This window comes from Rhinichthys klamathensis, unplaced genomic scaffold (genome assembly GCF_029890125.1).
Source record: "Rhinichthys klamathensis goyatoka isolate OS25496 unplaced genomic scaffold, OSU_Roscu_1.1 h1tg000079l_1, whole genome shotgun sequence".
Taxonomy (NCBI): Eukaryota; Metazoa; Chordata; class Actinopteri; order Cypriniformes; family Leuciscidae; genus Rhinichthys; species Rhinichthys klamathensis.
In genome coordinates, this window is record NW_026606621.1 from 3482458 (window position 1) to 3507196 (window position 24739).

At 43.8% G+C, this 24739-nt stretch overlaps 1 protein-coding gene across 1 annotated transcript in view; it reads left to right on the top strand.

Annotated features, from left to right (window-relative positions):
• Nucleotides 1-4514: 4514 nt before the first annotated feature.
• fam199x (family with sequence similarity 199, X-linked) overlaps nt 4515-24739 on the top strand; it is a 56568-nt gene continuing 36343 nt past the window's right edge. The window contains exons 1-2 of the mRNA XM_056251237.1: nt 4515-4598; nt 10577-10750. Of these exons, the coding sequence (XP_056107212.1) occupies nt 10584-10750 (167 nt within the window). The 5' untranslated portion in view covers nt 4515-4598; nt 10577-10583. The remainder of the gene's footprint in view (nt 4599-10576; nt 10751-24739) is intronic.

A 24739-nucleotide genomic window follows, 5' to 3' on the forward strand; every position in this document is an offset into this window, starting at 1 on the left:
TAGCTACAACTGTGAGTAGACGAGTTAGCACAGAATAGCCAGTTGCACTGAAGGAAACGGGGCAACATAACAGCATAGCACATGTACGTAACAGCATCGGTCGCTGTAGCGCATCCATGCATGTACATAACGCAGCATAAGTCACCGTAGCGACAGAACTGCGTAGAGACAGAAACTGAGATGTACAGTTCGATCAGGATGGCTAGCTGCACGGAAACGGGGCAGCATTACAGCATAACACATGGTAAATTGCACATCCGTGTACGTACATACATTCAGAAACTGTGAGTATGCACAGTAGATTAAGATAGCTAGTTTTGCACTGAAAGAAACAGAGCAACAAAATAGCAACACGCGTCCTTATACGTACATAAGTGCAGTGTAGTCGCTGTAGCGACAAACTGAATATGCAGTTAGATAGGATAGCTGGTTGTTGCACTGAATGATAGAGGGCAACATAACAGCATAACACATCAGTGTGCACATTTTAAACATCTGTGTGTATAATGCAGCTCAAGTTGCTGAAGCGACCGAAACTGCATGAATATGCGTACACAATGGTCCATTACATTGAAGGGCAGCATAACGCTTCAATATCTACACAGATGCAATGCAATCGCCGTAGCGACGACTGAGACTATGCACAAGCATAGTTACATTTTTGTGTACAAAAAACACAGCGTCAGAGGCATAGCGACATCGACTGTAAATACGTAGTTAATCGGAATAGCCGGCTGCACTCAGGATACAGGGCAACATATAACGGCATAAATCATAGACACATATCAATGTACATAACACAGCGTCTGTGGCATCGCGCAACAACTGTGACTACACAGTAAAAGAGTAGCCAGTTGCACTAAAGGGTACAGGGCAATATATAGCGGCGTAATAGTTACACATATCAGTGCGTTGTGTGTACACAGCGTCAGTTGCATCGTACAACAATTGTGAATACGTAGTGATCAGAATAGCCATTTGCACTGAATGACACAGGGCAAAATATGACGGCATAGATCATAACACATATCAGTGTGTAGTGTGCACAAACACAGCGTTAGTTGCATCGCACGACAACTATGAATACGCACTGCGTAGTAATCAGGATAGCCATTTGCACTGAATGACACAGGGCAATATATAATGGCATAAATAATTACATATAACAGAGTGCGGTGTGCACAAACACAGCGTCAGTTGCATCGCACGACAACTATGAATACGCACTGCGTAGTAATCAGGATAGCCATTTGCACTAAATGACACAGGGCAATATATAATGGCATAAAACATTACACATAACAGAGTGCGGTGTGTACGTAACACAGCGTCAGATGCATCGCGCACGAACTGTGAATACGCACTGCGTAGTAATCAGGATAGCCATTTGCACTGAATGACACAGGGCACTATATAATGGCATAAAACATTACACATAACAGAGTGCGGTGTGTACGTAACACAGCGTCAGATGCATCGCGCACGAACTGTGAATACGTTGTAATCAGAATAGCCATTTGCACTGAATGACACAGGGCAATATATAAGGCATAAATCATTACACATATCAGTGTGTAGTGTGTACAGCGTCAGTTGCATCGCACGACAACTGTGAATACGTACTGCGTAGTAATCAGAATAGCCATTCCACTGAAGGATACAGGGCAATATACAACGGCAAATTCATATAGTGTGCAGTGTGTACATAAACACAGCGTCAGTTGCATCGCACGACAACTGTGAATACGTACTGCGTAGTAATCAGAATAGCCATTGCACTGAAGGATACAGGGCAATATACAACGGCAAATTCATATAGTGTGCAGTGTGTACATAAACACAGTGTCAGTTGCATCGCACAACAACTGTGAATACGTACTGCGTAGTAACCAGAATAGCCATTGCACTGAAGGACACAGGGCAATATATGGCATAAATCATTACACACAACAGTGTGTAGTGAGTACGTAACGCAGCGTCAGTTACATCGCGCAACAACTGTGAATACTTACGGTGTAGTAATCAGAATAGCCATTGCACTGAAGGACACAGGGCAATATATAATGGCATAAATCCTTACACATAACAGTGTGGTGTGTACGTAACACAGCGTCAGTTGCATCGCGCAACAACTGTGAATACACACTGTGTAGTAATCAGAATCGCCATACAGGGCAATGAATGCTGCGGCGGGGGCTGGGCGCCAGCCACCGGGAAAGCATTGACTGCTATATGAAATGGTATAGCTCGTCCGCGGCATCATGCACGGGGACATAGATAGCCATCGCCTCGGGTTTCCCCGAGCTTCCGCTCTGCGATGCGTCTCCCGTCTATGAGGCGGGTAATAATGTTGGGGAAAGAAGCTCTTTTGCTGAGACATGTAATGTACCTTGTTATTGAAACAGAACACAGCAGTTTCAGAAACAACACATTATCGTCGAACTCTGGGCGGGAACACGCCCTCTTCGCACCGGTCCGACGAACACGTACCGCGCTCTTTCCTCCCTGACACGCACATCAGGAGCGCTGTTTTTTTTTTTTTTTTTTTTTTTTAGCGACTTCCTGAACTGCCTCTCGCTTCAGCTTTACGGCCCGCGCCGAGGCCACCTTTCCGACGGCAGCTCCTTGGGCGCTGTCCACTCCAGCACCATATCTGCCACCGCCTCAAGCCTTGTTTATACTCGACGCGTCCGCACGAGCGCGAGTCTCCGCTGACTGCGCGCGGACCTCTCCATATGGACGAGGCGTTTATACTTGACGCGCTCGCCGTTGTGCTATTCTGTGAAACGACAGGGGGCGACTCGGAGTAATTCTCCTCTAAACCACCAGGAATCAGCAGTGAAGAAGTAGTTTGCCATTTATTAGTAGTTTATTAATTTCTGATTCGTATAAAAAGAGTAATAAATGCAGTAGGTTTATTGTACTTTCACTGCATGTAAACTAGTAAACAACTGAAGCCTTATTGAAGAGTGTTTAAACCTTAATTTCATCAGCAGGGCTTACTTTTGCTATTGTAGGCTTATTTTGTAAATATAAGCAGTTACTTTAGAGTGCAAACTGGGTGCTTAATGTAAATGTGTTCCTATTCAAAAAATGAGAGGCTTTTATGGTCGCCCATCAATGCAAATGTCTCTGTGTATAGAAGGATCATAAACATGCTGATACAGACGCACCAGTTCGGCCAGATTCGGCTCGAAGTCGTTCATCTTCGGATGCGGCGCCGCGCGCGATGTTACAAAAAGTGCCGTGCACACCGCCAGGCGAAATGGGGTCTTGCGCACCCAACGCGCACGACCGCCCACACCGCAATGACGTCATTTTTGCCGCGCGCACTTCGCGCTCTTGCGGACGCGTCGAGTATAAACAAGGCTTCAGTGAGAATGGCCATAAGCTCCGCATCCAAAGAGGCGAGGGCGCCTTCAGACGGAGACTCGGACCATTGCGGTCGTCATCGTCGTAACCGAACGAGATAATTCCCGTGCTTCCTCAAGAGGGCGGTAAATGGCCTCAAGAGTAACTCACGGGCTCTGCCACGTGAGGATGGCGTGGACCTTGGGCCGACGTCAGCGCCTCAACAGAACCCGCGAATGGAGATCTCTGCCGTCTCCCGGTCCGCGGCTCGAAGGCGGCAGACTGGGGAGAGGCAGGAGACACAAGGTCGTCGCTACGTGTAACGGCCAGCCTTGCACGAAGGATCTGATGGGAAGCTCCTCACAGGCGGGACATCCCGATCCCTCGAGTGCCGCCTCTGCGTGGTCCCGACCCAGGCACAGCACACAAGTTGTGTGCGTCCGGGGATTCAATGGGTCCACCACACGGGCGACAAAGAGACATAATATAATCCACCGGAACGCGAGAGGGGAATTAAAACTCCTTAATATACTCCGCTCTGAATGCGTACATCAACGGTGAAAACAGACTCGAGTGAAGAAAAAAGATTCTGAGGTTTTTTGGCGCCCGCCGTCACCTATATTGAGCAGTGTCAGCCAATCAGGTGATGGCGGGACCGCCATTGGCTATTTGCAAGCAAAAGAGTTATTCTATCAGACTTCATGATTCGAGGAAAATGGATTTCCCCATACGTAATGTCGAGAGACCGACTCGATAAGGGAACTCAGGGAGCGTAAACGAAAACTTCAGAAGCGTAAATGAAAACTCTGGAAGCGCATTTGTAAGTTTGGATCAGTAAAAGAAATATGAAATGTGGTAAAAGAAAGCAAAACATGCAGTGTATTAAAAACAAAGTCAAAAAATTGCTTGCGATTCATTCTTTTTCAGTTTCAAAGATATTTTATTCAATTTCAATTTATATTTTCATTAGTTTCTTGAAAAGTTACGTTCATTATTATCGGCACAAAAATAATTCCATAATTTTAGGCTTGACGCATCACCCATGTAAGAAAAACGGTTCGTTGATCAGAACAGTAGGGGGCGACAATGCTCCTAAAGAGTGGACAGCCATTCATCAAGAAGAAGACGTACATCCGTACATCAGAGGAAAACAATGACGTCAATTGAGTGACGTATCAAGCGGATGAGGATTGAGATCTGATGTTCGTGCTGGTCATATTGAACGCTTAAAACAGATAATACTGCAGGTATGTGTAAAATATAAATATTCAATTATTTAATTAATGTTAAATTTATTCCGAGTGCAGTTATCAGGCAGGTTAGAGAGTGAAATGTTTTCGGTCATGAGTTTACGGAGGTGGAAGGATAATCGCTAATATTATGAGATCCTAGTTACTAAAATAAGGATGACATCAATTAAACGATGTTAATTATTCCCCATAATGAACGACATAAGTTATTTATTCTTCAACTGTGATTTAATACAGGCCTAACTGATGATTATAGCTGCTGTGTAGCATGGTAGCTGGCCTGCTAGCAGAGCTCGGAGTATTTACTTGCATCACAATATCATTTAATTCAGACAGGAGAGCATTTAATACACTGTCATTTTCACTACATTTTACAGCCTTAAATATTGATGACCATTTATCATCATATAAATGTTTTAATGGCATGGACTTTGTGTTCTAAAATGTCCAGTTTCCAATTTCCACCATATAAATGCTACCTTATATTTTTCTCTTGTAAATTATTCATACTTTAGCCCTCAGTCAGAATCTGTAGCAAGAGACCATTGCAAGTGCTGCATCTTTAAATCGACACCAGTATATTACTATATAGTTAGTCAAAAGTAGTCTACCGGTACTTAAATTGGTACTAAATCAATACAACATTTTATACAATACCAGTCTTTCTGCAGTACAGTTCAAATCGGTACACATGTAGGCTATTATTTTACTAACAGAACATTTTCATCATATCAGTATTATTAACAAGTATCATTATTAACTAGCTAAAAAACTAAAATATTCACTGTTTAATCGCTTTTTTTTTATCAGATTTTTTTTAGATTAGCTATTTATTTGCCCTGTCAAATCATTCACTGGCCTTGCTTAAAGAAATGAAGTTATTACACAATTCTCGATTTCAATTTACGATCACAGCAAAAACTAATACTAGCTTAACTAAAATAAAGTTCAAACATTAAAGACAAGTAAACATTCAATTATAAATTAAGAAGGAATAAAGTAATTTCAAGCAATAGCACAAATAAATACAAGAGAACAAAGATACAAATTAAACTCTTTACAGTAGGCCTTTGTGAAAACTGTTTTACTATATGAAGTAAATGTACAAAGAAAGATACTATTAAAGCTACAGAAGTTATTTAGTTAAGAGCAATGAGTGATTATCTCTTTTTCTTTTTTTGTTTGGTTAACATTATTGAAACAGAAGGTATACAGTGGTTAAATTGGCTTTTATAGGGAGGGGGAGCCCTTATTTACGGTGAATGGTCATCATTCAAAATCACGCTGTAAAATGACTTAATGTGTTTTTACACCAAAGAGGCTCTTTTTCCAGTATTAACGTGTACGGTAGGGTTGAGTACTTATTTAAACAAAGAGAAATACTTTACAATTCACTTAAAAAAAAAGAAAAAAAGTTTACCTTTAATGTCAACAGACAGGATTTCACCCTCGGAAAATGAATGAAATTGAACATGTTTGAAAATATTGGTTGGCAAATATCTTTTAAAACAATAAAATTATGTTGATTTAAAAGAATCAGGGCCAATTTCTTTGGCAGTTTATGTTGTTTGATTTAATCACACTGACACGCAGAGCCGTACGGTTTTTTTTTATAACTAAATGTTCCCAAAAATTATCTTGCTAGGGGGGTTTGGGGGCATGTCCCCCCCAAGAAAATTTTGATTTTCCTGATCTCGACATGTCCATTTTAAGGTGTTTTGAAGGCCAAAAAAATGGACAACAGTAGCTTTAAAAGCATGTCAGTGGTCAGTAGCATGAAGTAGGCCTATTTTATCAGATAACAGATTCTTTAACATGATAATCAGTTTAAATGTCACAATGAGTGATCCACACTATAAAATGGAAATGCGGAATGTTTATGCATATTGATGACAATACACAATCACATATTCGAAACGGGAATGTCCTTAAAGGGGGGGTGAAACGCTCAGTTTCAGTCAATCTCATGTTAATCTTGAGTACCTATAGAGTAATATTGCATCCATCATATCTTCAAAAAGTCTTTAGTTTTATTATATTTATAAAAGAAAGATAGGCTGTACCGAGTCTTTCCGGAAAAAGCCGAGCGGGTGGAGGCGTGCCGTGTGGGCGGAGCTAAATAATCACGAGCGCGCAAAGTTTTAGAACATTTGTGTGTCTACTCGTGGTTGATGAAGACATGATTTGGTTTTACAACAAACAAACAGACACCTACAGTAGCCACCTAAACAAATGTATTTAAACAAACACACAACATACATCGCATGCTCCATAGATACATTAACTATTCGTGATCATGTTGTTTAGCCTACTTGCTCGCTGTGCTTAAGTTACACGCCGATAGACACAGATATTTGAAGCAGTTCTACTCACCGCGGCTCCAATGCAAGACCGTTAACCTTTAGTGTTGGGACTGCTCCATCCTTGAGAACTAAACGATTAGCAAATCCGGCTTCGAACTGGGCCTTGTTTATAAAAAAATCATCCTCGAAATGCATGGAACAAACAAGAACACTTGCACAACTGTGTTGATGTTCTGGAAAAACAAACTCCATCCACTGGTCCCTTAACGCTTGATTCTTTGGGAATCTGTGCAGTGTTGTCTTGCCTTGGCAACCGAAAACACACTTCTTTGGTGACATATTCGAGCGCAGCCGATGCACAGCGCTTTGATGGCTATCGCTCTACAGCTGCGCGCGCGCCCTTCCAAAAGAGAAGTGCCCTTAGGACCGTATAAGGAAATTCCGGCGCATCTGACGTCATACGCGCCCATACTAGAAACAGAAATACTCAATCAGACGTACAACTTAATTTTTGAAACTTTGTCCATGTTTAGCATGGGAATCCTACGGAGCCCCCCTAGTCCCACTTTGTCAAAAAAATGTATTATAACTATCTCGTGGCCTCAAGATAAGTAACTCGTGGCCTCAAGATAGTAACTCGTGGCCTCCTATCGTGGCCTCAAGATAGTATCTCGTGGCCTCAAGATAGTATCTCGTGGCATCAAGATAGTATCTTGAGGCCACGAGATAGTATCTTGAGGCCACGAGTTACTTACGAGATAGTTATAATAAATTTTTTTGACAAAGTGGGACTAGGGGGGCTCCGTAGAATCCAACTCTTTAACAGTGTAAAAAACTCACTATGCATGAAATAGCATTTCACCCCTAGCCTGGTTAAAACTAGACCATTCTCAGTTGTAACTGAGTTATGGTCTGGCAAAGCGTCATAGACAAATCATTTCCAGAGGGGCGTCACCAACGGATGTCGCGGATAGACCTAAAACCAATGAGAGCGATGAAGGAGATAACGTATGCAGAGCGGCAGAAACATCTCCGAGTGTTGTTCTTTGCTCGGTTTTTAACAAAAAGGAAACGTTCAAATCGCTTAAAACAGACGCGATAGCTGATTCGAACTAGTGATGTTCGACGGTGGATATCCATCTTTGTAATGTAGACTACAAAATCAATAATAATGGCAATATATTTAATAGGGTGCTTGTGTTGTTAAATTGAGCTTATAGCACTGTCTTTGATCAAACTGATTATTTCTGTCGATCATTTAAAACTTCTATCGACAAACAGCTGTTTAGATTAGCTACTTGCATCTTATCTCGCAGACGCGATAGCTGATTCGAACTAGTGATGTTCGACGGTGGATATCCATCTTTGTAATGTAGGCTACAAAATCTGCTTCAAAATCCCAGCGCTGTCGTCATCGTGTAAAGCCCGCCCCAACGTTTCTGATTGGTGCCTCGATTTCGGCGGATTGGAAATGAGCTTGAATGAGCTCTTTGCCAGACTAACTTTCAGAGCAAATCTAAATTTGCCGGAAGTTGTCTGGGTTTTCCCAGGCTATTTCACCCCCCCTTTAAATAAGAAATGATTCAAGGATTATTTTGTATGTTACATTTCAAACAAACGCCAATGCAATCATTCTGTGCCCAGAGGCATATGAGCAATTAGAATGAGCATCAAAGATCAGTTTCAGCTACTTTTTCTTTCCTAAATTAATCAATATTTTTGGACTAGCTAATCTGTTCAATGGTTCAATTGCTCACTCATAAAGACAGTCACTTGTCGCCGCCTTCTGGCTTAATGATGCAAGTTGCGGAAACACGAACAAGCGGAGTGATACAAACAGTGAAAAGTCAAACACATTCGAGGTAACGTTATACAAATATATTACAATAATAATGGCAATATATTTAATAGGGTGCTTGTGTTGTTAAATTGAGCTTATAGCACTGTCTTTGATCAAACTGATTATTTCTGTCGATCATTTAAAACTTCTATCGACAAACAGCTGTTTAGATTTCGCTACTTGCATCTTATCTCGCACTGTAGGCCTATGCCTGTTAACTGAAGCGTGAAGGTGCGTTGGGATTCGTGCTCGGCTTGCACTTCTGTGAACATAAATCCCACTTGCTTTGATTGGACTCAAACATTATGACATTGACGAGTGGGTGAGTGCTCAGCTCAGATGAGAAGGTCAGTTATCGTTGCGTTGCGATAGGCGAATCATTGCAGCACCAAATTCGAGTTAATATTAGCCAATTATTTTATAACTTTCATTATATACACTCAACAAAATTGATATATTTTGTGCTGAAGGAGACGGAGCTGAGCTCCGGCAGGGTGTGTTTTGGACCCGAGGAGGCGTAGCTCCGCTACGGTGCGCTCCGCCCCAATTTAACCAGTGAAGGTATATGATTCGGCTGTCGTTTAACACCTATTGATGTCACCTTATATTGACACACATCCGATATTTTCTTAACTGTTTACGTTCTCTTAAGACTGTGTTTACGTGGATGCTTGTCAAAACAGGCATTTTTACATAATAGGCCTTTATCTCACTTACGTGTTCGAAAAGCGGAAGCTTCAAATAGGAGCGCAATCAATGGCTGTGCCCATAGCACAGGATTGTTGTGATTTGTTTATGTAAAATTCAGCACAGATACTTACTTCTAAAGACACCAACCCCAGTTTACAATGATTAACTGAGTATTGTGAAACAAAGAAAAAAGGTGTCTTAATATTCCAAGAATTTCCGACGCATATTTTGTGATTTAAAGGGTTCCTATAATGTTTTTTCAACTTTAGTTAGTCTGTAATGTTGCTGTTTGAGCATAACAAAGATCACAAGATCCGGAAAAAAAAACTCCGTAACCTTGCAGAAGTCATAATGTTACTCATTTAAATAATCTCCGCCCTAGAGAAGATGAAGAAAGAAATTTACAAAAAAAGTACCACTTTGAAACATTCTTTGAAATCCGTGCTTGCAAAGTCCATGCTTGAAATCTGTTTTGCACGATCCTCTTGTTCATTAACATTGTCAGGGTCTGAATCAGATACGAATTGGCTTGATATTGATGCCATCCTTAATTATCAACACCAGAGCTGAATTCACTGTTATGAAGGGGTATGACATTTCCCGAACATGCGCTAAGCGGTGCCAAATCCGATCACAACACACTGGGCCAGCTAACTGATCACAGCATATTTTGTATTTCGGAAGGAGACGCTTCCTCAAAAATGACGCGTGAACCAGACGCGTCAACCAGACTGGGGAGAGAGGAGCTGTAATAATGTAAAATATGTGAAAAATAATGCGTTTTTTTGAACAATCAAGCATGAAAACATTCTAGTATACCCCAAAAACAAAATCAAGACTTTATTTAAAGGGGTCCTATTTGCCCTTTTACAATGTTATATATAATTAAATATAATAAAGATAATAAAATGTAAAATTAGGGCGTTGTCATGTCGCCGGAAATAGTCATCAACTGTTCTAATGTGTAGTTAGGGTTAAGTTTGTATGTGTCTGACAGTTCAATAAGCTTTAAAGCTTAACTGACAAAATGGCAGATAGCAACAAGGCTTCTCAGCGCAGCAATTTGATTGAATATTTAGGCTGTTGGTCGTTTATCTGTTGTAAGGTCAATTCTGATGCCATTATCTGTTCTTGTGATATAGCTTCCAGATGTCTGAGCATGTCTATGAGAAGTTCCTTGCTCCAGAAGAGCCATTTCCACTGCTTTCACAGGGAGGAAACTTCAGTGAAAATGCCACACTGGATATTAGCGAATTTGGGTGTCAGTTGTCATCATGTCACCGAACAGACCCTTTACACCGCTTTCACAGCAGCAGGTAAGTGACTGGTGATTAGGCAGGAGTTTATTAGTGATGTTCAAGGGAATGCTAATATTAATATAAAGAGAGATAGTTCACCCAAAAGTGAAAATTCTGTCATTAAATTTCGTTCATCTTCGGAAAACAAATGAAGATTTTTTTGATGAAATCTGAGAGCTTTCTGTACTCTCCATTGATAGCTACACAACTACCACTTGAAGCTCCAAAAAATTCATAAACAGATCGTAAAACTAATCCATATTAATTGAGTGGTTTGGTCCAAATTTTCTGAAGAGATTTGATCGCTTTATATGATGAACAGGTTCAATTTAATTCACATTTAAACATTGATCAGCAGACATAAACAGAAGCTCAATTGAACCTGCTTGACGCACAAGATATCCATATTTAAAACTTTATAAACTATAACTGGCTTCCGGTAATGGCCGTACACGAGTCTAGTACCGGCAGAAGAGTGACCTATGATCCTACGTATGACGTACGAGTAGCGTAAGCTTAGGTGAGAGTAGACGCCTCCCGCGGTTCAAACAAATAGGGCTGGGCAACAAATTCAAGCTCCTCCGTTGGGCTGGGCCATAAAACGATAATGATAATTATCACGATATAATTTTCCTTGATAAACCGATAACAAGAGTTTGATAAATGTTCAATATAATGTTTATGTGCCACAAGTGGAATGAAACAGCACTACTCATTTGAACAGCACGCTACACAAATTATTTATCCGCTCGGCTCAAAGTTCAAACTATAGCGCAGCGCGAGCTTACATGTTTACTTGCTGTCTTGGTCTCGGAAACAGTGCTGTGAGGTCCAGTGAGAAGCGCTTGCAGACAAACTGGAGAAACACAATGATACAGTCAGATGGCTTTTCAATCTACAAATCTCCATCATTTACCATGAATTTACTGTAGTAACACTGACTGCACCATGGTATTGTGGCTGAAATGTGGGATTTTCAAATTTAATTTTATAATAATATTAATTATTATTCGATTCAGGTCTATATCGATTGATTTATCGATATTTAGATATTATGTGCCAAGTTTACACAACCAGTTAATTAACTCACAAATGCAACCAAAATATATAACGTGAACGTTTAATTAAACTCTTTGAAAATTGCAGACCTTCTCCCAATTAGGACATTTACAACAGAAGAGTTCATTTGCAAAAACAGATAACTCCGTTCTTGTTCATTTTCATAAATCTTTGTTTTTTTTTTTTGCATTCCAAGTAATATCAATCAAACTGCAGCTGGGTTGTTTTGATTAAGTAATAATAACTAAAAAAATACAGGTAACTTAAAAAATTAAAGTTAATTAAAAGTATGTGTTTTATATAGTTTTTTTTTAAAGTTTTTTTTTTTTTAGCAAAAGCAGAAAACTCTACATTTCATGTTTCAGAGTTAAACAAAACCAAGTAATTGCTATGATACATAATAAAACACTCGGTTAATCTTTTTAACGTTAATCTCCTCAGCTGACATAGACGCCTGACAAACTTTGTTGTTGTGATAACACGCAATACAGGGATCTTTTCCCTCACCACGTTTCCGTGAAAAAATGTTCAGCTTTTATTCTCCTTTTACGCCCCGAAGAAGATTTCACGGGTTTATCAAGTTCATTGAAATGATCCGTCCTCGATCACTTTTAGTCAGCTTTGACGAAACTCCTCTCAGCTAGCGCATATTTTCAAAGTGACTAGCAGTCTTGTCACCTGACCTGAATACTGTGCGCTGATTCGCTAAAACGGACTTATCGGGTTGTGTTCAAAAACATCAAGGGTGCTTGTCGGTTTCTGCTGTAAAACATGAACTCGCGATGTCTTGACAGTGGACAATACCGGTTTTTGTGACAAAACGTGTTTAGGGTTCAGTCAATCTTGTCAGTCGTTTTTTCAGCTGAGAAACGTTACGTGAGGATGTGGAGTGTCAAAATAAAGGTACCATATATCGATGTTTTGTGTGGCATCGATGCATCGTATTGTTAGACGTTTGATCGATGCATCAATCCATATCGATGTATCGTTACACCCCTAACTGTTCTCTTACGAGAGGTACTCTCGTATTGCGTAAGCTAGCTTACGCTACGGAAAGATTAATCTTTTCTGAAATATTGAAGCCAAAAAATTATCCTTAATTTTTGTATCAATTGTCAACGCAGTGCAGCAGCTGCAGACCTTGAGCGGGCTAGCTAGCGAGCTCATTGGTTGCTCTGCGGCAACTGCTGCAGCCTATAGTCGAACTGAATGAACTCGCGTCCAATGAGAGGCGCTCGCGCCTTCATCGTGTCACAGCCCGCCAAACTGGGCGTGGCTAGAGTGTATATAAGCGAGGTTCGTAGGCTGCTTCCCTGATTTTCATCTCTTCAGCGAAGCTTTTCGCATCTCGGAACTGCAGAAGCCGTGTCGCCGTTCGAGGGGCATTTTAGCGAGCTTGGACAGCGCTTGAAGAAGCCGGCCGTCTTCGCCACCTTCAGCCATCCGGCGAGCTACGCCATCCGGCGACATATCCTTTTAAGCTCTATATTCTGTATTCTGTGTTCTACACTTCCCAAAAGAGCAGCGAGACGTCTTTTTCAAGATGTCTCGCACTTCCTGTGGCTTGTGCAGAGCCGCTCAGCGCTGGAGACCGTCACCTGCGCTCTCTGCCTTGGCCAGGAACACGCAGGCCTCGCCCTCTCGTGGAGGATGCGAGCACTGCGAGGAACTTCCGATGTCGACCCTGCGGGCTCGAATCGAAGTCTTTAACCACAGCGCCTTGCGGCTAGCTCTCTTTAGGTTACAAGAGAGCTACCCCGCCCTCGCGCCCCCGTTTCGCGCGTCATGCAGAGCCCTCTCGAGCTCTCTGCATGACCCGGACGGGCATCAGCTGTGTCGCATGAAGGTCCCGTGCCCACTACTAGTGCGCGCGCCCTCATACAAACACTATTCCCGGTAACTGCTCGACCAACGAGCACGCGGCTAGCTCTCTTTACGTTACAAGAGAGCTACCCCGCCCTCGCGTCCCCGTTTCGCGCGTCATGCAGAGCCCTCTCGAGCTCTCTGCATGACCCGGACGGGCTTGCGCGCCGCCGTCGAAATGTCTCGTCTCGCCCTGTCAGTCCCCTTAGAAAAGGCTACTGCGGCGGTGTATTCGGCAGCCAACGAGCCGGTAATGCAACCCGCTCGCCTGCACACATCCGCCGTTCTCGCGGCGACCCAGAGAAATCTCAAAGTGAGTACAATGTCTGGTTATCCGGCTCACGCCGTTGGTGTCTTGAGTGTAGAAAATGTGCCCACATCTCGGTGTTCACCCCTACACACAAGCACGATACCCCCCCCCCGTGTCTCTCGCAGAGCCCACTCTCATAAAGCTGGCAAATGCCGCTCAAGTGCTAGATGTAGGAAACGTGCCCACAACTCTGTGCTCACGCCTATTTTATGCCCGCTCTGTCTCGGCCAGAGCAGCCAGCTGTCGCTGTCAGCGAGCCGCCATATTTGAGTACTCATATTGGTAAGGCTATGAATGAAAGTTACGTGCCCGCCCACGAGGGCCTCCGGCGCTGCTCGCACATTACAATGTTTTCACAAAACGTTTCCCGTTCAAGCAACCGGGACGTCACATGTAAAACAGCCAGCTGTCGCTGTCAGCGAGCCGCCGTACTCAAGTGCTCATAACTGGTCGGGCTGTGAATGTAAGTCACCTGCCCGCTCACGAGCGCGCACGCTTACTGGCAACGCTCACACGGCCATTAAAGACTCATATCAGTCAGGTTATGAATGTAAGTCACATGCCCGCCCACGAGCGTTCACGCTTACTAGCACATACCTCTCCCCGAGCGCCGCCCGCGCATCTAAGAGTGACTATAAAACGCCGCCCATCCCAAGCGATCGGGGCGTCACTTATAACTGTAAGTCCTGTGCCCGCTCAGAAGCACTCACGCTTACTAATAAACACTCTGCCCATAGCGCCGCGCTCGTGTCTCAAGGCGATCAAAAAAAAAAAAACGCTCCCCGTCCAAAGCGATCGGGGCGTCACACTCATATCTAAGCCTCGTGCCCGCACACAAGCGCTCACGCTTACTAATAGACAATTACGCTCCCCGTGTCCCTATCAGAGCCCACTCCCATAAAGCGGGCACAGCCTGCTCGAGTGTTAGAGTCAATAAACGCGCCCACGAGCCCGTGCGCGCGCCCCCTCTCTGCCCGCTCTGTCACACGGCCAGCCATCACCTCTCTGTATGTAAGTCCCGTGCCTGTGACTATGCTCGCGCATCACTTAACAGATGTGACTCTTTCCCCATTCACCTCAATCGGGAAGTCACTCACAGAACAGCCTGTTCCTGCTGTTTGCGAGCCGTCATGCATAAGCACGGTAAGCGCGCTCACACATTCTGTTCAGCTCGCTGTGTGCGGCAATCAGGGCGATTTGGCCATTCACCCTCTGGCGCTACGCTTCAAAGCGTGGTAAGCTATCCCAGGAATATCCAAATGGGTGTTAAGCACGATAAAACAAGGTTATTTGCTACAGTTCGATCACCGCCCTCCCCGCTTCCGAGCGCGGCTCGAAACGACTGTGAACACGGCAGCAGCCTGCATGCTTTGTTCAGAAATAGCAAACCTTCTGTGCAAAAGGGCCATAGAGAGAGTGCCGCCTTCTCTGAGCGAGTCGGGGTTTTACAGCCGTTATTTTCTTGTTCCCAAGAAAGACGGCGGCCTCAGACCGATTTTGGATCTCAGATTTTTGAACAAGGTGCTTGCGAAAAGACCGTTCAAAATGCTTACAGTCAGGAAACTCCTCGCGCACGTGCGCCAGGGGGACTGGTTTATTTCTCTCGATCTGAAAGATGCCTACTTTCAGATTCAGATAAATCCCCGTCACAGGCCATTCTTGAGATTCGCCTTCGACGGTCAGGTTTATCAATACACCGTCCTTCCGTTCGGCCTGTCCCTAGCACCCCGTACTTTCATGAAGTGCATGGATGCGGCGCTCGCACCCCTGCGGAGCCAGGGCTTGCGAATCTTGAACTATTTGGACGACTGGCTGATTTTGGCACAATCACACACGGAGCTGCTGTCTCACAGGACAGTTCTCCTCAGTCATCTGAACCGCTTGGGTCTCACAGTCAATTGGACCAAGAGCTCACTACAGCCCAGTCGAGCGATTTCCTTCTTTGGAATAGAACTACACTCCGTGGCTATGATGGCTCGCTTATCAACACAGCGCGCGCGCCGTGTTCAGCGACTAGCCGCATCTTTTCAGATGAACAACCTCACGCCTCTGAAACATTTTCAGAAAATGCTAGGTTACATGGCCTCAGCCTCAGCAGTACTCCAGCTGGGTTTACTGTGCATGCGCCCGCTTCAACATTGGCTAAACACCCGCGCGTTTCGCCGGGCTTGGGCCACAGGCCGCCAGCCGATCAGAGTGACTCAGACCTGTATCTCAGCTCTGCAGCCCTGGACAGTGGCCGAATGGTATCAGCGGGGAGTGATGATGGGAGCTGTATCTTGCCGAAAAGTCATCTCGACAGACGCGTCCAACACGGGTTGGGGCGCGGTCTGCGAGGGCTCACCGGTTTTTGTCCTATGGTCAGTTCAGGAAAAGCTCCTTCACATAAATTATCTGGAAATGATAGCGGTCGAGTACGCGCTCGTGCGCTTCCTCCCGATCATTCAGGGTCACCACGTCCTGGTCCGCTCGGACAACAGATCTGTGGTATCCTATCTAAACCGTCAGGGCGGTGTCAGATCCAGGAACCTCTTCCATCTGACAGAACGCATACTGAGTTGATCCCAGTGCCATCTGCGCTCGCTGAGAGTGACGCATGTGCCTGGCCACCTGAACGACGGCCCAGACAGACTGTCCAGAGACAATATTCCCCCAGGGGAATGGTCCCTGCACGCTCTAACAGTCCAGATGTTATGGCGCCTATTCGGCAGAGGAGAACTCTCACTGCCCAGTATTTTTCTCGAAAAGCGAGGACGCGCTGGCCAAGGACTGGCCCAACCGCCCGCTTTACGCCTTCCCTCCCGTCTCGCTATTGCCACAGGTAATGCCGGGGATCAGGGAAACGCGCTGCTTGGTGCTCCTCATAGCCCCGCACTGGGAGAATCAGACATGGTTTCCGGAGCTTACGCAGCTGTCACTGACAGCCCCGTGGCCCATTCCAGTGAGAACAGATCTCCTCTCTCAAGCTTGCGGCACGATCTGGCATCGCCACCCAGAGCGCTGGGCGCTGCACGCGTGGGTGATCAACGACTACCCGTCGCTTTGCCAGAGGAAGTAATAAACACTATCATACACGCTAGAGCTCCTTCCACGAGAAGACTTTACGCGTCCAAATGGTCTGTGGTTTTAAAATGGTGCACCGACAGAGATCTGGACCCACGGACATGTGGGGTTTCATCGCTGCTCGTGTTCTTACAAGAGCTGTTGGATAAGGGCAGGTCCCCATCCACGCTCAAAGTATATGTGGCGGCCGTCGCGGCGTTCGCTGAACCTCTGCACGGCCAGTCACTGGGAAAAAAAACGAGCTGGTCATCCGCTTCCTTAGGGGAGCTAGAAGGATCGGTTCCTATCTGGGATCTTTCTATAGTTCTCGAAGCTATGAAAGCCCCTCCTTTCGAACCGCTTCAATCCGTGGATGTGAAATACCTTTCACTCAAAACCGTTTTTCTGACTGCCCTGTCATCAGTTAAACGTGTGGGCTGCGTGTCTTGAGTTTGGACCAAATGACTCCAAGGTCATTTTAAAGCCTAGACACGGCTATGTCCCCAAGGTGATCGGTACTCCGTTCAGAGCACAGATCATTTCCCTATCGGCTCTGCCAACATTCGATAGCGAATGTGACGCCAATCTCCTCTGCCCTGTGAGAGCACTGAGATTGTATACTGCGCGCTCTGCCTCTTTCAGACGCTCTGAGCAGCGTTTCGTTCGGAGGGCGCACCAAGGGTCTCGCCGCCTCGAAACAGACACTGTCTAGATGGATAGTGGACGCTATTGCTGCTGCGTACGCGTCAAAAGACCTGCCATGCCCGTTAGGCATTAGGGCTCACTCCACTAGAGGCATGGCCTCCTCGTGGGCGTGGTCCAGCGGGATTTCCATTCACGACATATGTGTGGCAGCGGGCTGGGCTTCCCCCTCCACCTTTGTCAGATTTTACAATCTGGACGTGCCCGCCCTGCAGGCAAAATTACTAGCGGTCTAATACGCTACAGCTCTCCTGGTGAGCTGCACTGATGGGAAACTTTCCACACAGACCGGCACCGCCGCTCTGTCCCTTCCCACTACGTGCTTATGTACACACTGGCCCGCACTCTTGCTGGCCAAATACTTTTCCCCACTCATAGGGCTCCCCGGGGTTCTCCCCCTGGGCTCATGCAGTGGATGCTTGGCGCACACGGCGTTGACAATGGGTTCCCGTAGCGTAAGCTAGCTTACGCAATACAAGAGAACCTCTCGTAAGAGAACGAATCGGTTACCTAACGTAACCTCGGTTCTCTCTAGATGAGGGAACGAGTATTGCGTAGCCGGCCATGCTCGCGCCTATGGGATTAATATCCTGCCATGATTCAAAACTGAAAATAAAGTTCTGAAAGGTTGAAACTAAGTGTTCGAAAACTCAAAATCTAACAAAAAAAAGTTTTGCAAGATCGAAAAATAAGATTTGCAAGCTTGCAAAATGTAAAAAAATTAAAAATATCTCTGCAAACATTATGTTGTTTTTGAGATTTCCTTCTTCAGAACTGCAACATTTTTTTTATGATGTTGCGCAAACAATTTTTCAGAGTTTCACATTTGTCATTGTTCTCCCACTGTATTAGTTTGTTTTCCAGGTTTGAAACCTTGTAAATGGTGATCTGAAAACTGGTGTGCGAATGTGTGAAAAAAAGTTTTGAAACTCTGAAAACAGACTTTTGCAGGCTTGCAAAGGGGTAAAAAAAATTAAATCTCTGCAAACATAATTTTGTTTTTGAGTTTTCCTTCTTCAGAAGTGCAACACTCTTTTTTACGGTGTTGTGCAATCATTTTTTCAGAGTTTCGAATTTGTCACTGTTCTCCCAGTGTATAGTTTGTTTTCCAGATTTGAAACCTTGTAAATGGTGATCTGAAAACTGGTGTGCGAATAGGTGAAAAACAGTTTTGAAACTCTGAAAACTGAGGTTCGAAAGGGCGAAACTTATTACATTACATTACATGTGCACTCCTATTGCAGACTATTTTTTCAGAGCTGAGTTTACAACACCCAGTTTGCGGACATACGCCCACACAGGTGCGAGCTTGCGACTCACGTGATTTGTGGCAGCGTTGTCACGCAGTTCTGCTCTGAAACTCTGAAACTCAGACTGAGCGAAAATGAAGCTTCGCAACCTCGCAACTTAAAAAAAGCCTGGAGGGAGGGCCTTCTGCTCTTGGCCAATGCTTTGCTGTCTGCTGACGTACAGTCCAATCACAAGTCGTATTTGCTGGAAAGGTGGGATTGACCGACTGCTCCGCCAATGACGAAAGCGTATGGGATGAATATAATATATTCATGCATTCTAGAAACGGAGCAATGAATGCACGCGTTTCACCTGATCAAAAATTGCACATCTTGTTGCATGCACAAGTTCTGAGCTACATTAATACAAAATCGAGGTTTTGTATTAACAACTATATGGCTCTAGTTGTACAAAATGCTGCATATTCATGTGATTCTGGATTTTGCGCACACATTGAATTGTATTAGTTTAAATGTAGTGACGCACATTTATGAATTTGTCAAATAGATGTGTAGTTGTGCCCAAATTAATAATTAGCACCAGGCCTATTCATTTGTAGTTGTTTGTGTGTGGGTTGTGAAATTCTTAAAACCCGCAAAAAGAAAGTCTCAAAATCCAAATGAATCAAATGAGATTGACTCAGAAAAGACGTCAATGAATGCACGCGCGTCACCTGATCCACACATTCACGTCTTCTTTGTTGGATTCGCAAATTATGAAACACTAATACAAAAGAAAACATTTGTATTCACAAAAATGTCTCTATTTGTACAAATTGCAAATCTTGTGTGATGTCCTACTCCTAAACTGGCGAGATAATCACACAAGCGTGCTAGACGTCCACTAATGACACGTCCGATACGCAAACGAATGACTCATTTTAACTATTCACTTTAATGAATAGTTGAAACAACTGACATGTCCAACACTGAACTCACGAGACCTCTGAATCGGTATATAAAAAATCGGTAACACTTATAGATTAGTTAACATTTACTATCAACAAACTGCACTACTACAGCATTGTTAATATTAATGTAAATATTTAGAGAGTCTGTATAGGCCCACTATATGTGTTGTAGCCATTAAATAAGCGCAGTTAGTTTCATTTTTGTTAAAATATTATAATGTTATTTTTTTCACATCTATGCTGATTATGAAAATTGAACAGCATGTGTAAGATGGATGCGCAATATATCGGAAGATATGATGGGTCAGACATGATTTTGACCACTAAATTAAGTTTTGTTTTGTAGAAAGCCTTTCTTTAAAGTGAATTTCGTTTTGTATAAATTGTATCTTCATTTTAATCAATTTTTCATCAACCAATTGGATATATAATAAATAAGAAGCAAATAGCTGACAATATGATCATGGAGGCACGGGCGCGATTGCATTGCACATGAGCTGGAGCATCTCATTATAAATTTTGCTCATTTAAATAATAGTGTGTGTGTGTGTATGTATATAGCCTATATATATATATATATATATATATATAATTGTGCAGCTCCCCCTGTCAATAATCTAGCACCCCCTCAGCACCTGCGTTACAAATGATATGGCGCCGCCCCTGAAAAGGCCTGTTGAAAGGCCTTTGGTTGTGGATAATAAAACATTTCTGCAACATTAATCAAGTTCATTGATAATTGTGCTTGCACGTGTTAATCATTTTGATACTATATTTTGATACAGCACTTTGGCCAACAGCTGTTTTTTTTAAATGTGCTCTATAAATAAATATGACTGACTATATTCATCCCATACGCTTTCGTCATTGGCGGAGCAGTCGGTCAATCCCACCTTTCCAGCAAATACGACTTGTGATTGGACTGTACGTCAGCAGACAGCAAAGCATTGGCCAAGAGCAGAAGGCCCTCCCTCCAGGCTTTTTTTTAAGTTGCGAGGTTGCGAAGCTTCATTTTCGCTCAGTCTGAGTTTCAGAGTTTCAGAGCAGAACTGCGTGACAACGCTGCCACAAATCACGTGAGTCGCAAGCTCGCACCTGTGTGGGCGTATGTCCGCAAACTGGGTGTTGTAAACTCAGCTCTGAAAAAATAGTCTGCAATAGGAGTGCACATGTAATGTAATGTAATAAGTTTCGCCCTTTCGAACCTCAGTTTTCAGAGTTTCAAAACTGTTTTTCACCTATTCGCACACCAGTTTTCAGATCACCATTTACAAGGTTTCAAATCTGGAAAACAAACTATACACTGGGAGAACAGTGACAAATTCGAAACTCTGAAAAAATGATTGCACAACACCGTAAAAAAGAGTGTTGCACTTCTGAAGAAGGAAAACTCAAAAACAAAATTATGTTTGCAGAGATTTAATTTTTTTTTACCCCTTTGCAAGCCTGCAAAAGTCTGTTTTCAGAGTTTCAAAACTTTTTTTCACACATTCGCACACCAGTTTTCAGATCACCATTTACAAGGTTTCAAACCTGGAAAACAAACTAATACAGTGGGAGAACAATGACAAATTTGAAACTCTGAAAAATTGTTTGCGCAACATCGTAAAAAAAATGTTGCAGTTCTGAAGAAGGAAATCTCAAAAACAACATAATGTTTGCAGAGATATTTTTAATTTTTTTACATTTTGCAAGCTTGCAAATCTTATTTTTCGATCTTGCAAAACTTTTTTTTGTAAGATTTTGAGTTTTCGAACACTTAGTTTCAACCTTTCAGAACTTTATTTTCAGTTTTGAATCATGGCAGGATATTAATCCCATACGCGCCACGAGCGTTTTTCGCTTCATTCAATGAAAACCAGGGAAGCAGCCTACGAACCTCGCTTATATACACTCTAGCCACGCCCAGTTTGGCGGGCTGTGACGCGATGAAGGCGCGAGCGCCTCTCATTGGACGCGAGTTCATTCAGTTCGACTATAGGCTGCAGCAGTTGCCGCAGAGCAACCAATGAGCTCGCTAGCTAGCCCGCTCAAGGTCTGCAGCTGCTGCACTGCGTTGACAATGGATACAAAAATTAAGGATAATTTTTTGGCTTCAATATTTCAGAAAGATGAATCTTTCCGTAGCGTAAGCTAGCTTACGCAATACTCGTTTCCTCATCTAGAGAGAACCGAGGTTACGTTAGGTAACCGATTCGTTTTTCTTAATGAAAATAAATTTACATCTCCATAACGCAACTTTCAAATGTGCATTTCTAAGAAAGAAAACATGCAATATTATTTATATTGTAGGCCTATTTGTAGCCTTTTGTATAGGCATATCCCTATATGGTAGTAACACTAGTTACGTATGTAACTGGTTCTGTGAATTCTGGATGACCACCAGAGGTGTTGCTAAGCATTTGTGGATAATCACTGCGCCAGCTAGATACGAGAAGAATATAACAACAAAGTCACGTCATGACGCAGACCGAGACGCAAGGATATAAACTACACAGCAGCTCAGTGCCCAGCCCCGGAATGCTTTCTCGCGCATTCCGAATAACAGGGAACTCTGGCGGTCAACCGGAATTCACAGAACCATAGTTACATGCATAACTAGCGTTCTGTTTCATTCCTCCTGACCGCCAGAGATGGTGCTAAACACTAGTGGATGATTCATATAAACATAGTCATGAGGAAAGCCACCCACCTGCAAACATCAGGGTTGCTCCAGAAGGACTGCAGAGCTCACATTGAAAGGAGGTCCCGTCTGATGAGAAGCTGTCTCCCTGTAACAGACTCAGAAGGTGAAGAAACCTATCTGGCCATCGGGCTGCAACTAAAAGCACCCTGTGCTTGTATAGGAATATTCGGTGTAATGTTTCCCACAGAAGTGGAAGAGAAAGTAACGCATACAACAGGCAACTCAGCCACTCATGGGCAGCAGATCCCTAGACAGAGCATCCGCCACTTGATTGTCCGATCCCGGGAGATGAACTTCCCTTGACAAAGCCAGCTGGCCCTGAGACCATTTAAGGATCTTGCGAGTTAGCTGTTAAAAAAGCAAGAAACCTGTTGCTGCCCTGATGGTTCAAATGAAAGATCATTAGCCGCGTTTCCACTGCCGGGCTAGGGCCGGGCCAGGGCTAACAGCGAGCCGAGCCGAGCCAGTGGCCTCGGGCCTCAAGCACCGGGCTTGCGTTTCCACTGCCGGGCCAGTAGCCCAGCAGCGCTGCCCTAAACCCCGCCCCTAACACGCCTTTCTGGATCAAACGTCATACAACCCAACCCATTTCAGCGGGTATTATGAATTTATTTATTTATTAAGTTAGGAAGATAAGCATGTATATTAACTCACCGACCGTGGCTGCAATAGTGTCCCGATTGTCTCGCGAGTCGGCACTAACAGAGGGACGCAGCACACCGTCCATCAAGTCGATCCATGGAAAATCCCTTCTCTGAGCTCCGCTTTGTTCATTGTGCGTTTTAATCGCCTTGTACAATACTGCGCCCGCAACTTTTTTTTTATTTTTTCCTGAACTTGAAGCGTTGCTCGCTGAATGCTTAGCTTAGAAAGTTCAGCATCGATGTATTTTATAACGTCCTCGTTTCTTCACACGCCGTCAAATTGACGTTGTACCCTTTCTTCTGCCCAAATGCTCAGAAGATATAAAAAAGTGAAATGTGCATCTTGCTTCAAATCATAACGTTCCATAACACTGATAAACTCCGCCTTTTACCTTGAGCACGCCTCTAGCCCGAGCTGGCCCGCTTTGGCCCAAGGTATTCGACGGGCCAGAAATCCTGGCCGTTGGCCCCGAGTGAGCCTCGATCAAGCCCCGGAAGTGACAGTGGAAACGCGACTGGCCCTGGCACGCACTAGCAGTGGAAACGCGGCTATTGACATGTTGTCGGACCGGACAAGCACTTGACGACCCATCAAATTTGGTAAGAAGTGTTGTAGAGCTAAGAACGCTGCCTTCATTTCCATGTCACCAATTCCCCTCTGGTTCCACGTTGCCCCCCCATCCTGTTAGTGAAGCATCGGTCATGATCACTTCTCGATGGGAGGACACCGCCCCTAGTGGCATTCCAGCTTTCAGAAATGTTACCCGATTCCAGGGTTTCAGTGCATAGACAGAAACGACATGCTGGAGAAAAGACAATCATGCAATGACGATGTCTGAAGAGGCCCAAATTGAAATTGTGAATTGAAAATACGCCATTGGAAACACGTTAATTTCTCAAAAACTCCCATTTATCGCAAAAAACTTTTTACGCTTGTTTTTCAGGCAATTCAAAAAAGGAAATATTTCGCAAAACTGCAATGTAAACTGTTTGTGCGCATTTACAGGTCACCTGACGTAGATGATGTGGTATGTTCGTGGTATGGACAGAATATGAGACAGAGTTCTCTATTAAATTCATAAAAGACAAGAATTACAGGACTACTGGATTCTAAACCTCAAAGAAATGCCACAATCAAGACCTCCAAGCAGATATGAGGGAGAAACACCAGCCGCTCCAAGTATTCCTTACCATTAATGCTTGGATAACACACATGTCTCCTTCGATTAATAATAACAATAACAACAAATAATAACAGCCGTCGCCATGATTTTTGTAATGACTTATTGCGAGAGGAAAAAAATTATGTTTTAGTCGCATAACATCGGTTAATGGAAACGCCGTCATTTCACAATAGTTTTTTGTCGACATTTAGAAAAAAATCGCAAAAGTTTTGCGCAAATCTGTAATGGAAACGCGCCTAGTGTGGCAGACAATTCTGGGACCAAGCGACTCTGTGTCGTTCACATTAACACCGATTTCACACCGCACACGTTAGCAG